The sequence below is a fragment of the Selaginella moellendorffii genome, unplaced genomic scaffold, assembly GCF_000143415.4.
Source record: "Selaginella moellendorffii unplaced genomic scaffold, v1.0 SELMOscaffold_141, whole genome shotgun sequence".
NCBI lineage: Eukaryota > Viridiplantae > Streptophyta > Lycopodiopsida > Selaginellales > Selaginellaceae > Selaginella > Selaginella moellendorffii.
The window spans coordinates 124,151-140,549 of NW_003314402.1; the positions used below are offsets into that span (position 1 = coordinate 124,151).

General features: G+C 49.0%; 4 protein-coding genes across 12 annotated transcripts in view; 2 read left to right on the forward strand and 2 right to left on the reverse strand.

Moving 5' to 3' along the window:
- Window positions 1–16,399, forward strand: part of LOC9645409 (UTP:RNA uridylyltransferase 1) — a 23,344-nt gene continuing 6,945 nt past the window's right edge. For 3 of the 5 annotated variants that reach the window (XR_002991207.1, XM_024666442.1, XM_024666443.1), the window contains exon 1: window positions 11,689–12,181. Coding sequence is in view for 3 of the 5 variants with exons in the window: in XM_024666442.1 (XP_024522210.1) it covers window positions 11,942–12,181 (240 nt within the window). In the remaining 2 variants the exon portion in view is untranslated. Of the gene's footprint in view, window positions 131–185; window positions 387–448; window positions 543–594; window positions 725–774; window positions 1,042–11,688; window positions 12,182–12,238; window positions 12,278–12,343; window positions 12,430–16,399 lie in introns of those variants that run through there. The other 2 variants (XR_002991208.1, XM_024666444.1) reach the window with 2 other exon arrangements.
- Window positions 1,284–11,086, forward strand: LOC112343278. Its single transcript, XM_024666455.1, has 2 exons — window positions 1,284–1,556; window positions 10,815–11,086. The coding sequence occupies exons 1-2, from the start codon at window positions 1,326–1,328 to the stop codon at window positions 10,929–10,931; spliced, it is 348 nt and encodes a 115-aa protein (XP_024522223.1). The 5' UTR covers window positions 1,284–1,325; the 3' UTR covers window positions 10,932–11,086.
- LOC112343263 (putative disease resistance RPP13-like protein 2) overlaps window positions 3,155–16,399 on the reverse strand; it is a 24,036-nt gene continuing 10,791 nt past the window's right edge. Inside the window, exons 2-4 of one of the 2 annotated variants that reach the window (XM_024666419.1) lie at window positions 6,908–7,133; window positions 6,564–6,821; window positions 3,155–6,502 (exon numbers count right to left, since the gene is read on the reverse strand). In XM_024666419.1, the coding sequence (XP_024522187.1) occupies window positions 3,322–6,502; window positions 6,564–6,821; window positions 6,908–7,133 (3,665 nt within the window). In that variant the 3' untranslated portion in view covers window positions 3,155–3,321. Of the gene's footprint in view, window positions 6,503–6,563; window positions 6,822–6,907; window positions 7,134–15,776; window positions 16,066–16,399 lie in introns of both variants that reach the window. The other variant, XM_024666420.1, reaches the window with a different exon arrangement.
- LOC112343264 (disease resistance protein RPS5-like) overlaps window positions 12,367–16,399 on the reverse strand; it is a 52,144-nt gene continuing 48,111 nt past the window's right edge. For 2 of the 4 annotated variants that reach the window (XM_024666421.1, XM_024666422.1), the window contains one exon: window positions 12,367–14,550. In XM_024666421.1, coding sequence (XP_024522189.1) covers window positions 12,541–14,550 — 2,010 coding nt within the window. In that variant the 3' untranslated portion in view covers window positions 12,367–12,540. The remainder of the gene's footprint in view (window positions 14,551–16,399) is intronic. The other 2 variants (XM_024666424.1, XM_024666423.1) reach the window with 2 other exon arrangements.

Consider the following 16,399-nt stretch of genomic DNA (forward strand, 5'->3'; position numbering starts at 1 on the left):
AGAAAGTGCTGAGTGCCCAATTTGTTTGGAGATGCACGCAGTTCTTACACCATGCGCTCATCGAATGTGCCGTGAGTGCCTATTTAATAGCTGGCGTACTAGCGCCGGAGGTCCCTGTCCAATATCCGAGGTAACATATTGTTTTTTTTCTCGAGCTCTTTTCCATATCCATAGCTATCATGCAGGCGTTCCTGTACGAAATAGGAACTCATAACTGTACCAACAAGTAATCGGTTTCGAATAAATGTCGAGGAGCAGTGGAAGGAGTCGTCCAAAGTCGAGGCTCTGCTGCACCACCTCCAAACGTTAAGTGAGGCCGGGTCGAAAAGCGTTGATTTTAATCAGTGGACAGCGTTTCTCGACTTGTTAGAGATACCATTGAAAAGGTACGAGCGTCTTTCCTTTTGGTGCTTTCTCTTTGTTTGTGTTTCTAACAATGCACCGCCAGGAAGAACTTCTGTTTCGTCCGCTTGGACGGAACACTATCGCAGCGTCAGCGAGAACAAGTGCTCAAAAGCTTCAGCAATATTCCAGCCGTGGCCGTAAGCTTTTTGTGTTGCTTACCTCCAAGAAACCACTCTATTTTGTGGACAGGTCATGCTCTCATGCTTTTCTCATGGTACGCGCTATAGTTTTCTTTTTTAGCCATCTTCCGAGTCGAGAATGTGGACGATCGAGCATCGGTCAGACGAAGAACGTATCGATCAAGCGATTCATCGTCAAAGTAAGCGCCACTTGAAACTCTCTTTGACGTTTCTCATGTCTCTAGAGCAGGACTCGGTGGAGGAGAGAATGCAACAGGTCCAAGCGAGGAAGCAGCGATTGATCGCGAGGGCTCTCACAGACGAAGAGGTGCGAAGCGCTCGAATCGAGGAGCTCAAAATGCTATTTAGATGAGAAGAAGCATTTTAACTTAGTGTACATAGTTAAAGAGGAGAATATGCTTCTAGCATCGGCGCTTGGGTACAAGCACTTTTAGGTTTCTTCCTATGGCGGACAGCGAAGGAGCAGGCGATCGCGTCGCAAGCGGCGACGAGCAAGGTATGCATGCTAGGATCGAGAAGCAGCAGCAGCGCCAGCGCCGGCGCCGCGCCGCGATTTCGCTGGCCTAGAGAGCCGGAGTAGCCGATCTAGATTCATGCAAGCATATCATCTCTAGGAAATTGAGCTGAACGCTGAGGCTTTGCAGGCGATCGCGTCGATTCCTCTCGTCTCCGCGGCCAGGGCGGCTAGAAAGCCGGGGCGCATTCTAGAGTTTCGGAGTTTCTGGGGCGATCAGTCATGTAGCGGGCAGTGATTCTCTCACATGGAGCTGGGAGTCAGCCATGACGTGGAATCCGCCACAAGTTCCTCCCAGCTTGTCCGCCTTGACTGCCACTACTCAGGCCGAGGATGAACTGGGCGTGGATGTGTCGTCTCCCAGCGGCGATTTGCTGCTCCATTTTCTCAAGAGCGGTGGGGGCGACGAGCAGCTGAGGAGCAGTAGCAGCTACAGGACCCAGCAGTCGCACCTTACGGTCCCTGCCACAGCTTTGCTCCTTCTGGAGGACCTGGAGGAGGAGGAGAAGGTCCTCCTCCACGACCACTCTACGTCCCAGCAATAAGATTTGGTGGGTGGTCACCTCACTTCCAGCAGCACCAAGACCCACTTTTCCCTTCGGATCCATTCTTGACTCCGTCGGACCACTGATTTCTACGCTCGTTTGCTCCTCTTCCAGTCGAGAGACCGTTCCATCCAGTGCCGTATCCTTTTCTAAATGCTCCGACTTTGCAGCCTGCTGATACAGTGGTTCATCCGCCGCATTCCTCTGGGGAGCTTAAAGCTCGTCCTGGCCTTCACTTCGAGTCTCCGGTGTTTGGACCCAGCGCAGCAGAGACCTCGGACTCCAAACGCGCCCCAGAGCAGCCGAGGAGATCGGTTACACACAAGCAACAATTCCACGGCAATGGTTCCGAGCTCCTTCAGTTGTTACAGGGTGGTTCTGGTCGTGTGAAGCCCACAGCCTCCACAAAGGTGGATGCTACACAGGACAGTGGAGATTCTGGAGAGCCATCAAAGAAAGGAAGTCCATCTGCTGTTCACGGCCCCATAGGACCGCCGAGGCGTCATGTCGTTTCTCCTCCGCAGAGTCCAAATGACCTCCTTGGACGTTTGTGGGCTGCTCTTCCGTCGTCAGGCCACACTTTGTTTGACGGAGAAAGCAAACGCAAGACGTCAGCCCGGAGCTTTGGCGTTGAAGTGAACGAGGTGTCCCGGGAAGTCGATGGCGGTGGAGCTGCTGGTTTCGCACTTTTGAAGCGAAGGGGATCGGAGCCTGCCGCCTCGCACTGCCTTTAAACGGCTACGCCTATAACGACTCTAAGACAAATGATAAGCCAAGGACAAACTCAGCATCCGGAAGACTACAGGACTATCGTGGGAGATACGTAAATGGAGAGGCCGAAGTTGAGCCCGGAGGCGATGACTTTAGAGGTGCGGGAAGGCGTCGAGGTACCGGTCGTGCAGACGCCAGACGCGGTGGTCGGGGTGCTGTTGGCCAGTGGATTGCGGTAAATGAGAGGCATAAAGATGCTGAGCCAAGTGACATCACCTCCTGCGATATCTCTGATGGAAGGGACGAGTCGCTTAAATCTTCAAACGGGACTTAGTCGAATGCTAGGACAAAACATCAACAGGAATGGAGGATAAAACAGGCTGACTCAAAGGCAGCATTTCCAGCGGAGAAAAAACCGGACTACAAGGTTCCAAAGGCACGGTCTTCGGCATCTCAACTTGGCATCTCAACTTGAACGTCCAGGCTTGCCATCGGGAAGTACGCAAAACTCTTCCGTTGGTGCGGCTTTTGAGGAGTCCAAACAGAGGCTCCATAATCTAGATGCTTTGGAAGGAGAAGGCGTGACGACCTCTCTAGATCTCGAGGAGCTACAAATTGACGGTCACCGTCGTGAGGGTAACACTCCACAGTTTGACAAGGTTTGTGCTTGCCTTTTTTCTTTCTTTATTTTCATGTGTTTGTATCTCTGGTTACAGCCGAAGGAGAACCGTTTCAGGACCTCTGAAGAACTAAAGGTATGCATATGCATATTCTTAATATTGTTATGTTTTACCATTTACTCTATACACCAGATTTTAAAATACTCAAAACCACGAGAGTAAAGTAATATCCTGAGAATACGATTTGTAAGCAAAACAGAAACTATGTCTTCTCCAAACGCTGCTGACGGCTTGGAAATCTCTGTTTTTGTTTTTTGAGTTATGCAAAATAGTGTAGCATTTGCGCAGATCGAGAACCCAATCGATGTCCACTGAAGGAGCAAGGTTTAAGCCCAGAAGATTATCTGGAGATCCGGCCGCTCCTCAAGCCATGTTGGAACTTTCGAACCTTTTGGGCAGTATACGACTTTGAGCCTGGGAAATAAGCCAAGGCCGTGATTGTCTGAACTCAATTGGGACCACACTACATCATCATGATCAGAGAGCACAAGTTCCTCCAATCCTGAAAGGGATGCAACGGATGATGGAATATCTTCGATCCCATAGAAGTGCACACGTCTTAAAAGAGTCATCTGGTCTGTTGGCTCAAAGAAATCATTGGGGAGCTGCCTCATACAGCCCTTCCGCAAAGATAATGCGAACCGTTTCACCTTCAGCTGTGATCTCTCGGTTGGCATCAAGAGTCTCCTCATGTAACCTTCTACTCTCAGTTCCTCAAGGTCTTTGGGGAGTTGTGTCACAAAGAGAGGCAAATGCTCCCATGTATTATCAGGAGCCAGATAGAATCTTAACCTCTTCAGGTTTGGAAGACTTGCTGCCAAATCATCCTTGAACTTCGACTGTGCAATGTGCAGGTTTCCAAGCTCCAGCCATTCGAGGCATGGGAACGATCCATCCAGACTGAAGAACTGGATACCACTGCAGTCTAGTTGAAGTTCTCGTAGCCGTTGAAAGACCTTTAGCCAAGACAGGTCTTTCATTGTCTCATTGTTTATGATCGTTAAAAGTTGTAGCTGTGGCCATTCAAGGCTTTCGGCATTGTTTTCACCGTCTTGTACCCCGTCAATCGAAAAGTTCTGAAGCTGTTTGGAATTCTTAAACATTCGCTTCCAGTCAAGTTTGATAGTCGATTGCACGCTAATGTGACATCGTCTTAGATTGACAAGTTGCCACGGGCCGGTGAAATCGCCAAAGTCCATGCTCTTTGCACGCAACTCCAGTGTCTCAATGTCCACTAGTGCACCAAGGTTGTGAGGTATTTTTATTGTTGCACCTTTGAAGTCTAGCTTTAAATCTCTTAGCTTGTGTAGGCTTGAAATTCCACTCAAATCCATAGCCACAGCTAACTCCTTACAAGATTCAAGCTCCAGACGTTTGAGGCATGGGAACGATCCATCCAGACTGAAGAACTGGATACCACTGCAGTCTAGGTGAAGGTCTCGTAGCCGTTGAAAGACCTTTAGCCAAGACAGGTCTTTCATTGTCTCATTGTTTGCGATGGATAAAGCTTGTAGCTGCAGCCATTCGAGGCTTTCGGCATTGTTTTCACCGTGTTGTACCCCGTCAATCGAAAAGTGCTGAAGCTGTTTGGAATTCTTAAACATTCGCTTCCAGTCAAGTTTGATAGTCGATTTCACCCTAATCTCACATCGTTTCAGATTGACAAGTTGCCACGGGCCTGTGAAATCGCCAAAGTCCATGCTCTTTGCACGCAACACCAGTGTCTCAATGTCCTCTAGTGCACCAAGGCCGTGAGGTATTTTTATTGTTGCCTTGTGGAGGCCTAGCTCTAAATGTCTTAGCTTGTGTAGGCTTGAAATTCCACTCAAATCCACAGCTAACTCCTCAAAGGAATAAAGCTCCAGCTCTTCCAAGTTGAATAATTGGGGCACTAATCCAAAGTTGAGATTTCTGGTAGCCTTGCATTTCAAAACCTTCAGTGATGTCAAGCTGAAGAGCGCATCTGGTAATATTGTCACACTTGATGGTACAAGGCACATCTCTCGAAGGTCAAGCACTTGAAGGTTTCTCAGCTTGGATATGCTCTCTGGAATAAAACGGACCAAATTATCGCATCCATTCAAGCTCAATACCTTGACATTTTGGATGTGATCTATAATAAGACTGACATCCACACCAGAAATTTTATGACATCGATCGAGAAGCAAGACATCTCGCACATGAATGTCAGACAAAAGGCTGCTTGTAACCTTCTTTCCAATGAATGAAACTTTAGAAAATGTTGGAGAAATCCCAGGTGGACAATCATAGCCAAACAGGCATCCCTTCTCGTGCTCTTCCTGGGGTGGGTACTTCCCTTTCAAGATTCTTATGCACAGCTTGCGTACCATATCGTGCACAGTTACATACTTGTCCCGAAGTATACTAGTTGTCTTCACTAGGCATCTTCGTTCCAGTTCACTAACAATCTGCAGAGGCGAGAGTTCTGACCCAACCGCTATCCAACATTTTCTCAGATCATCAAAGTTGATGTTCCAATCTTCTGGAAACGCAGCCACATAGAGAAAGCACTCTTGCAGCTTTTCATCCTTATTAAAGCGTCCCAGCTCGTCATAGCTAAACTTCAAGCGCTGGAACATCCGCTTCTCAATGTCCCCGTCATTCAACAAATGCATCTTCTGATAGCGTTCTTTCCACACCTGTGGCCCCTCATTCCTGTAGACAGCCATGGCACTGCCAATCACTTCAAGAGCTAGAGGGAGCCCCTCACATTTGCTAGCTATTCTCTCGGCAACTTTCACAATGTCCGGATCACTAGGTCGTGAATCACGAAAGGCAAACTTCCAAAACATCTTTTCGCTCTCGGCCTTTGATAGCATACACACACGAAATGTTTTTGCACCCAGCATGCTCAAAATGTCTTCCTTTCTGGTTGTTACCAGCACCCGGCTGTAAGAGGACGACCCTGCCATAAAATCCAGTCTCTCGGCCCAGCTCATGTCCCACACATCATCCAGTATCAGCAAGACACAAATTCCACGAGCAACATTTTGTGCCAAGTGCTGCACATGCTCAAGGGTGCCTGCATTTTGGGCCCTCTCTTTCATGCCGCCCCATTCAAGAGCGTTGAGGAGCTGGGCCCTGAGATCATCCTCCGATGCATCTTTCTTGACAGTAATCCACACAATGTTGTCATGGAAATGCTGGCGGACCCTCTGGTCATTGTTCACGAATCTTGCAAGGGTGGTCTTGCCACACCCTCCCATTCCCAGGAGTCCAAACCATTTCCCCGGGGCTTGTGGATCCAGGAGGGCATTCACCACCTCATCCACCTGCTCCCCATGGCGGCCAAACATGTCGCTGGGCTCGGGAACACCATGCCGTACATACTTTACGAGACCTCTGTCTTGTGGACAGCTCCGTACGGAAAAGCTGGTGCTCGGCTGTATCACTCTCAACTCTTCTCGCTCGTACCTTTCAATGTGCGGGAGGAGATCGTTCTCGCAAGTGCGTACCAGCTCCGAAATCGCGCCAGATCGCTTCTCCCTGCGCGACAGATCCATCTTTTAGCTCCATTGCTTCAAACATGAATTCGAATAAGCCTTACTGTGATCCAAGCAGCGCTTGCGCCGTCTTAGTCCATTCAGTCAGTTCAGTCAGCCACGCCTCAGCCTCACCAGAGTAGCGGAAATCTGGATTCCTGTGCTTGGGAGCATTAAACTTGTCGAGCGTGGCCTGGATTCTGGATGCCCTCTTCTTTAGCTCCTCAATGTGGACATTCAGCTCATGCTCGTGACCTTGGATCTGCGACAGGAGATCGTCGTAGGCACTTAAGGACTTCGCGATCTCGTTACTCCGCTTGTACCTATAGGAAGTGGAGAAGTTCAACCAGCTGCCTGCCATTTCTACACACACACACACACACAAAAGATAAAATGCTACTGTACCGACCGCTTTATGGGGCTCCAGATCCTGTTGTGGCGTGATCCCAAGAGTGCTTGTGCGTTGGTGTTCCATTTCCTGACACGCTCCAAGCATTCCTCGGCCGCTTGAGAGAACGTGAAGCCAGAATTCTGCTGCTTGTGATCACTGAAAGCGTTGATCTTGGCCTGGATGTGGTGCGCCTTGTTCTCCAGCGTTTCAATGTTGGCATTGCAGTCCCATATCTTCTTAGCAGGGGCCAGAGCCAAGCCACACAAGACGCTTGTCAAGGAGCCCACAACCTCCATGGCTGTAGACCTACAAGTAAAGGTTGTCTCCCTCCCAGAAAGAAGCGCAATATTAACTCTTGACCTTGTAGATCGGAATTCTTCACTTTTTTCACAGCTGTGACTCACTCACTCTAAGAGATTCACAGTGAGCACCGCAACGATCGCTACATCGCTCGCAAGAAACACCTCTATTTGTCCAAACAGACAAAGGTGAAGTACTTTTAAGACGCCCGAGAAGAACATCGTCTTTTCTCTTGTACGGCGTTGATCCAGGCGTACGGGAATAGAGGGCTCCTCTGCCGATCTTTGATGGGATCCGGGCGATCTTGTCACCGACGTCTTGAAAGATCTTAGATTCTATCCGCAATCGCCCAGTCAATGCGATCCTGGCGATGGGTGCTCCATATCATTCTATTCCCGCCCGGACGTGATCTCCAGGATTTGCGAAGAAGAAGCTCTTCGATCAGATGCGCGATGCTGGCGCGCAATTGATTGGAGCTTCCCGCTACATTTTCCCGCGCTATCGTCTCTACTTCTCCATTCTAGGGTTCTTTCTTGGAGGCGACGTAGGTTTTCTATTGCCCGCGTGGTCGAGGAGACGGCGCTGGGGGGCGGCCTTGATCGGCGTTCTGGAGCTGCCCCTGCAAAAGCTGAGGCTTCTAGGACAGCAAAAATTGCCGAGGTGAGCAATGATAGTGGAGCAGAGGATTTATATGATTCGGGAGTAGAAAGTGGAGCAATCGATGGTGAGGAAGAAGAGGTAAACAAGATTATGGCTGGAGGAGGAAACGATGCTGAGGTGGAAAGAACAACAGTGGTCGAGAGCTCCATTGAGACTGTCAGGAAACATGGCGAAGCTGTTTCTACTTTCAATCAGAGGTAGTGCCTTGACCCACGGTAATCCCGTTAAGATGGAAGCTGGTTGTGGTTCCGTGAAAGCTGAAGCTTCGGTTTCGATCGCAGCTGGATGTGATCCTATGAAAGTAGATGGCTTGGTGAAGATGGAAGCTGGTTTTGAGTCTGCAAGAGTCGAAGCCCCGGTTGGCTCGGTGAAGATGGAACCTGGTTATCATACTGTGAAAGTTGAAACTCCATTCGGGGGTGGTAAAGCTGCCCATTTGTCTGAAGCGAAGGTGGTTCCAATAGAAAATGACACGGCTAAAGCTGCAGAAAAGCAACCGGTTGTTTTAGATGCAGAGAGGTGGTGGCTTCTCCAAGAGACTGAAGTTGCCGGGTACTCGACGTCCAGGGGATGCCGGATTCGTGTTGGCGAGTTCGTGTCCTTCAATTTTCCCAAGCCTGAAGCCGAAAGTAAGAAGAAGTTCTTTGAGCACAAGAGGGTTCGGCCGAAAGCGAGCTCCGACATTGTAAGGTTCTTGACAAAAGCTTCAGGAGAGGTACGTTTCACTTGACTTGTTTCTTCGTTTTACTTCTAACCATTTGCTCACAGATAGGACGGCTTCCAGCCGACTGGGCCAAGTGTTTGATACCTTTGGGAAGTGCAAAATGGCACCAGAGGCTCTTTCTCTTATGAGCAGCATAGTTCTCCATTTGAGGTAGAGTTTCTGTGTTTACCAGAGACGTTACGTATATGATGTGCTTGTGTTTATATCAACAAGTCAGAAGCCTTACGAGGAGGGGGTTGAGCGCGGATTGAAGCTTCTGCAAGCTATCTTGAAGCCGTTAATGCTTCGAAGAAAAAAAGATTCAACTGATAAAGAAGAAAGGTAAGCATTTTTTTCTTTGCACCGTGCCTTGTCTTGTATTCACTCACAAGTTGGATTCACAGACCAATTCCTGTTCTCCAACCGGCTCAATGTGAAGTTATTGAATGCAAACTATCTGAGCCTGAATGCCCTTTACCACAGATCTAAGGCATGAAGAACTTCTCTTTCTTTTATTTTCTCGTTTTTTCTGAACACGTTTTTGCTTTTGTGATCAGGTAAAATTCGATCAGTTCGTTGAACAAGGTAAAGTTCTCCATAACTATGCCTCGATCCTCGAACTGCTACTTCGATTACGGCAAGCTTGTGATCATCCTTTTCTTGTTCTGAGGTAGAAAATGCATCCTCTTATGTCTGAAGTTCCTGACGTTTTCTTCGTCACGCAGCCGTGGCGATACTGAAGACTTTGCGGACCTGGGAAAGCTGGCTAGACGTTTCTTGGACAAGAATTCCTCCCAGGTGCCTTCGACGGCTATGTCAAAGAGGTGGTGGATGATATTCGTAAAGGAGAAAGTGCTGAGTGCCCAATTTGTTTGGAGATGCACGCAGTTCTCACACCATGCGCTCATTGAATGTGAGCGCCGGAGGTCCCTGTCCAATATCCGAGGTAACATATTGTTTTTTTTCTCGAGCTCTTTTCCATATCCATAGCTATCATGCAGGCGTTCCTGTACGAAATAGGAACTCATAACTGTACCAACAAGTAATCGGTTTCGAATAAATGTCGAGGAGCAGTGGAAGGAGTCGTCCAAAGTCGAGGCTCTGCTGCACCACCTCCAGACGTTAAGTGAGGCCGGGTCGAAAAGCGTTGTTTTTAGTCAGTGGACAGCGTTTCTCGACTTGTTAGAGATACCATTGAAAAGGTACGAGCGTCTTTCCTTTTGGTGCTTTCTCTTTGTTTGTGTTTCTAACAATGCACTGCCAGGAAGAACTTCTGTTTCGTCCGCTTGGACGGAACACTATCGCAGCGTCAGCGAGAACAAGTGCTCAAAAACTTCAGCAATATTCCAGCCGTGGCCGTAAGCTTTTCGTGTTGCTTACCTCCAAGAAACCACTCTATTTTGTGGACAGGTCATGCTCATGCTTTTCTCATGGTATGCGCTATAGTTATCTTTTTTAGCCATCTTCCGAGTCGAGCATCGGTCAGACGAAGAACGTATCGATCAAGCGATTCATCGTCAAAGTAAGCGCCAGTTGAAACTCTCTTTGACGTTTCTCATGTCTCTAGAGGCGAGACATGAGACAGAAGAACTGGAACATAGTTAAAGAGGGGAATATGCTTCTAGCATCGGCGCGTAGATAGTTCATAGGCTATGGATATAGGAGCTTTGGCTAGGTTACAAGCATTTCTAGGTTTCTTCGCGGCTATGGCGGACAGCGAAGGAGCAGGCGATCGCGTCGCAAGCGCGTTTGATTCCGGCAGCATCGGCGACGAGCAAGGTATGCATGCTAGGATCGCCTCGAGAAGCAGCAGCAGCGCCGGCGCCGGCGCCGCGCCGCGATTTCGCTGGCCTAGAGCCGAGTATGATCTCTAGGAAATTGAGCTGAACGCTGAGGCTTTGCAGGCGATCGCGTTGATTCCTCTCGTCTCCGCGGCCGGGGCGGCTAGAAAGCCGGGGCGCATTCTAGAGTTTCGGGGTTTCTGGGGCGATCAGTCATGTAGCGGGCAGTGATTCTCTCACAGGGAGCTGGAAGTCAGCCATGACGTGGAATCCGCCACAAGTTCCTCCCAGCTTGTCCGCCTTGACTGCCACTACTCAGGCCGACGATGAACTGGGCGTGGATGTGTCGTCTCCCAGCGGCGATTTGCTACTCCAATTTCTCAAGAGTGGTGGGGGCGACGATTAGCTGAGGAGCAGTAGCAGCTACAGGACCCAGCAGTCGCAGCTCACGGTCCCTGCCACAGCTTTGCTCCTTCTGGAGGAGGAGGAGAAGGTCCTCCTCCACGACCACTCTACGTCCCAGCAACAAGATTTGGTGGGTGGTCACCTCACTTCCAGCGGCACCAAAACCCACTTTTCCCTTCGGATCCATTCTTGACTCCGTCGGACCACTGATTTCTACGCTCGTTTGCTCCTCTTCCAGTCGAGAGACCGTTCCATCCGCCAGTGCCGTATCCTTTTCCAAATGCTCCGACTTTCCAGCCTGCTGATAATGTGGTTCATCCGCCGCATTCCTCTGGGGAGCTTAAAGCTCGTCCTGGCCTTCACTTCGAGTCTCCGGTGTTTGGACCCAGCACAGCAGAGACCTCGGACTCCAAGCGCGCCCCAGAGCAGCCGAGGAGATCGGTTACACCTGCGAAGGATGACAAGCAACAATTCCACGGCAATGGTTCCGAGCTCCTTCAGTTGTTACAGGGTGGTCCTGGTCGTGTGAAGCCCACAGCCTCCACAAAGGTGGATGCTACACGGGACAGTGGGGATTCTGGAGAGCCATCAAAGAAAGGAAGTCCATCTGCTGTTCACGGCCCCATAGGACCGCCGAGGCGTCATGTCGTTTCTCCTCCGCAGAGTCCAAATGACCTCCTTGGACGTTTGTGGGCTGCTCTTCCGTCGTCAAGCCACACTTTGTTTGACGGAGAAAGCGAACGCAAGACGTCAGCCCGGAGCTTTGGCGTTGAAGTGAACGAGATGTCCCGGGAAGTCGATGGAGGTGGAGCTGCTGGTTTCGCACTTTTGAAGCGAAGGGGATCGGAGCCTGCCGCCTCGCACTACCTTTAAACGACTACGACTATAACGACTCTAAGACAAATGATAAGCCGAGGACAAACTCAGCATCCGGAAGAGTATCGTGGGAGATACGTAAATGGAGAGGCCGAATTTGAGCCCGGAGGCGATGACTTTAGAGGTGCGGGAAGGCGTCGAGGTCCCGGTCGTGCAGACGCCAGACGCGGTGGTCGGGGTGCTGTTGGCCAGTGGATTGCGGTAAATGAGAGGCATAAAGATGCTGAGCCAAGACATCACCTCCTGCGATATCTCTGATGGAAGGGACGAGTCGCTTAAATCTTCAAACGGGACTTAGTCGAATGCTAGGAGAAAACATCAACAGGAATGGAGGATCCGGACTACAAGGTTGCAAAGGCACGGTCTTTGGCATCTCAACTTGAACGTCCAGGCTTGCCATCGGGAAGTACGCAAAACTCTTCCGTTGGCGCGGCTTTTGAGGAGTCCAAACAGAGGCTCCATAATCTAGATGCTTTGGAAGGAGAAGGCGTGACGACCTCTCTAGATCTCGAGGAGCTACAAATTGACGGTCACCGTCGTGAGGGTAAAGCTCCACAGTTTTACAAGGTTTGTGCTTGCTTTTTTTCTTTCTCTATTTTCATGTGTTTGTATCTCTGGTTACAGCCGAAGGAGAACCGTTTCAGGACCTCTGAAGAACTAAAGGTATGCATATGCATATTCTTAATATTGTTATGTTTTCCATGTTTTACCATTTACTCTATACACCAGATTTTAAAATACTCAAAACCACGAGAGTAAAGTAATATCCTGAGAATACGATTTGTAAGAAAAACAGAAACTGTGTCTTCTCCAAACGCTGCTGACGGCTTGGAAATCTCTGTTTTTGTTTTTTGAGTGATGCAAAATGGTGTAGCATTTGCGCAGATCTTCAAAAACCCAATCGATGTCCACTGAAGGAGCAAGGTTTAATCCCTGAATTTTATCTGGAGATCCGGCCGCTCCTCAAGCCATGGTGGAACTTTCGTACCTTTTTGGCAGCGTAGGTCTTTGAGCCTGGGAAATAAGCCAAGGCCGTGATTGTCTGAACTCAATTGGGACCACACTACATCATCATGATCAGAGAGCACAAGTTCCTCCAATCCGGGAAGGGATGCAATGGATGATGGAATATTTTCGATCCTATTCAAGGTTACATCTCTTAGAGCAGTCATCTGGTCTGTTGGCTCAAAGAAATCATTGGGGAGCTGCCTCATACAGCCCTTCCGCAAAGATAATGCGAACCGTTTCACCTTCAGCTGTGATCTCTCGGTTGGCATCAAGAGTCTCCTCATGTAACCTTCTACTCTCAGTTCATCAAGGTCTTTGGGGAGTTGTGTCACAAAGAGAGGCAAATGCTCCCATGTATTATCAGGAGCCAGATAGAATCTTAACCACTTCAGGTTTGGAAGACTTGCTGTGAACTCGGACTGTGCAATGTGTAGATTTTGAAGGCCCAGAACTTCAAGGCATGGGAACGATCCATCCAGACTGAAGAACTGGATACCACTGCAGTCTAGGTGAAGTACTTGTAGCCGTTGAAAGCCCTTTAGCCAAGACAGGTCTTTCATTGTCTCATTGTTTGTGATCCTTAAATATTGTAGCTGTAGCCATTCGAGGCTTTCGGCATTGTTTTCACCGTCTTGTACCCCGTCAATCGAAAAGAGCTGAAGCTGTTTGGAATTCTTAAACATTCGCTTCCAGTCAAGTTTGATAGTCGATTGCACGCTAATGTGACATCGTCTTAGATTGACAAGTTGCCACGGGCCGGTGAAATCGCCAAAGTCCATGCTCTTTGCACGCAACTCCAGTGTCTCAATGTCCACTAGTGCACCAAGGTTGTGAGGTATTTTTATTGTTGCACCTTTGAAGTCTAGCTTTAAATCTCTTAGCTTGTGTAGGCTTGAAATTCCACTCAAATCCATAGCCACAGCTAACTCCTTACAAGATTCAAGCTCCAGACGTTTGAGGCATGGGAACGATCCATCCAGACTGAAGAACTGGATACCACTGCAGTCTAGGTGAAGGTCTCGTAGCCGTTGAAAGCCCTTTAGCCAAGACAGGTCTTTCATTGTCTCATTGTTTATGATCGTTAAAAGTTGTAGCTGTGGCCATTCAAGGCTTTCGGCATTGTTTTCACCGTCTTGTACCCCGTCAATGGTAAAGTCCTGAAGCTGTTTGGAATTCTTAAACATTCGCTTGCAGTCAAGTTTGATAGTCGATCCCACCCTAATCTGACATCGTCTTAGATTGACAAGTTGCCACGGGCCGGTGAAATCGCCAAAGTCCATGCTCTTTGCCCACAACTCCAGTGTCTCAATGTCCTCTAGTGCACCAAGGCCGTGAGGTATTTTTATTGTTGCACCTTTGAAGTCTAGCTTTAAATCTCTTAGCTTGTGTAGGCTTGAAATTCCACTCAAATCCACAGCTAACTCCTCAAAGGAATAAAGCTCCAGCTCTTCCAAGTTGAATAATTGGGGCACTAATCCAAAGTTGAGATTTCTGGTAGCCTTGCATTTCAAAACCTTCAGTGATGTCAAGCTGAAGAGCGCATCTGGTAATATTGTCACACTTGATGGTACAAGGCACATCTCTCGAAGGTCAAGCACTTGAAGGTTTCTCAGCTTGGATATGCTCTCTGGAATAAAAGGGACCAAATTATCGCATCCCTTGAAGCTCAATACCTTGACATTTTGGATGTGATCTATAATAAGACTGACATCCACACCAGAAATTTCATGACATCCATCGAGAAGCAAGACATCTCGCACATGAATGTCAGACAAAAGGCTGCTTGTAACCTTCTTTCCAATGAATGAAACTTTAGAAAATGTTGGAGAAATCCCAGGTGGACAATCATAGCCAAACAGGCATCCCTTCTCGTGCTCTTCCTGGGGTGGGTACTTCCCTTTCAAGATTCTTATGCACAGCTTGCGTACCATATCGTGCACAGTTACAGACTTTTCCCGAAGTCTTTTCCCACTTAAATATGTCTTCACTAGGCATCTTCGTTTCAGTTCACTAACAATCTGCAGAGGCGAGAGTTCTGACCCAACCGCTATCCAACATTTTCTCAGATCATCAAAGTCGATTTGCTCATCTTCTGGAAACGCAGCCACATAGAGAAAGCACTCTTGCAGCTTTTCATCCTTATTAAAGCGTCCCAGCTCGTCATAGCTAAACTTCAAGCGCTGGAACATCCGCTTCTCAATGTCCCCGTCATTCAACAAATGCATCTTCTGATAGCGTTCTTTCCACACCTGTGGCCCCTCATTCCTGTAGACAGCCATGGCACTGCCAATCACTTCAAGAGCTAAAGGGAGCCCCTCACATTTGCTAGCTATTCTCTCGGCAACTTTCACAATGTCCGGATCACTAGGTAGTGAATCATAAAAGGCAAACTTCCAAAACATCTTTTTGCTCTCGTCCTCTGATAGCTTATGCACAGGAAATACCTTTGCACCCAGCTTGCTCAAAATGTCTTCCTTTCTGGTTGTTACCAGCACCCGGCTGTAAGAGGACAGCCCTGCTATAAAATCCAGTCCCTTGGCCAAGCTCATCTCCCACACATCATCCAGTATCAGCAAGACACGAATTCCACGAGCAACATTTTGTGCCAAGTGCTGCACATGCTCAAGGGTGCCTGCATTTTGGGCCCTCTCTTTCATGCCGCCCCAGTCAAGAGCGTTGAGGAGCTGGGCCCTGAGATCATCCTCCGATGCATCTTTCTTGACAGTGATCCATACAATGTTGTCATGGAAATGCTGCCGGACCCTCTGGTCATTGTGCACGAAGCTTGCAAGGGTGGTCTTGCCACACCCTCCCATTCCCAGGAGTCCAAACCATTTCCCCGGGGCTTGTGGATCCAGGAGGGCATTCACCACCTCATCCAGCTGCTCCCCATGGCGGCCAAACATGTCGTTGGCCTCGGGAACACCATGCCGTACATAGTTTACGAGACCTCTGTCTTGTGGACAACTCCGTACGGAAAAGCTGGTGCTCGGCTGTATCCCTCTCAACTCTCGCTCGTACCTTTCAATGTGCGGGAGGAGATCGTTCTCGCAAGTGCGTACCAGCTCCGAAATCGCGCCAGATCGCTTCTCCCTGCGCGACAGATCCATCTTTTAGCTCCATTGCTTCAAACATGAATTCGAATAAGCCTTACTGTGATCCAAGCAGCGCTTGCGCCTTCTTAGTCCATTCAGTCAGTTCAGTCAGCCACGCCTCAGCCTCACCAGAGTAGCGGAAATCTGGATTCCTGTGCTTGGGAGCATTAAACTTGTCAAGCGTGGCCTGGATTCTGGATGCCCTCTTCTTTAGCTCCTCAATGTGGACATTCAGCTCATGCTCGTGACCTTGGATCTGCGACAGGAGATCGCCGTAGGCACTTAAGGACTTCGCGATCTCGTTACTCCGCTTGTACCTATAGGAAGTGGAGAAGTTCAACCAGCTGCCTGCCATTTCTACACACACACACACAAAAGATAAAATGCTACTGTACCGACCGCTTTATGGGGCTCCAGATCCTGTTGTGGCGTGATCCCAAGAGTGCTTGTGCCGTGGTGTTCCATTTCCTGACACGCTCCAAGCATTCCTCGGCCGCTTGAGAGAACGTGAAGCCAGGATTCTGCTGCTTGTGATCACTGAAAGCGTTGATCTTGTGCCGGATGTGGGGCGCCTTGTTCTCCAGCGTTTCAATGTTGGCATTGCAGTCCCATATCTTCTTAGCAGGGCGCAGAGCCAAGCCACACAAGGCGCTTGCCAAGGAGCCCACAACCTCCATGCCTG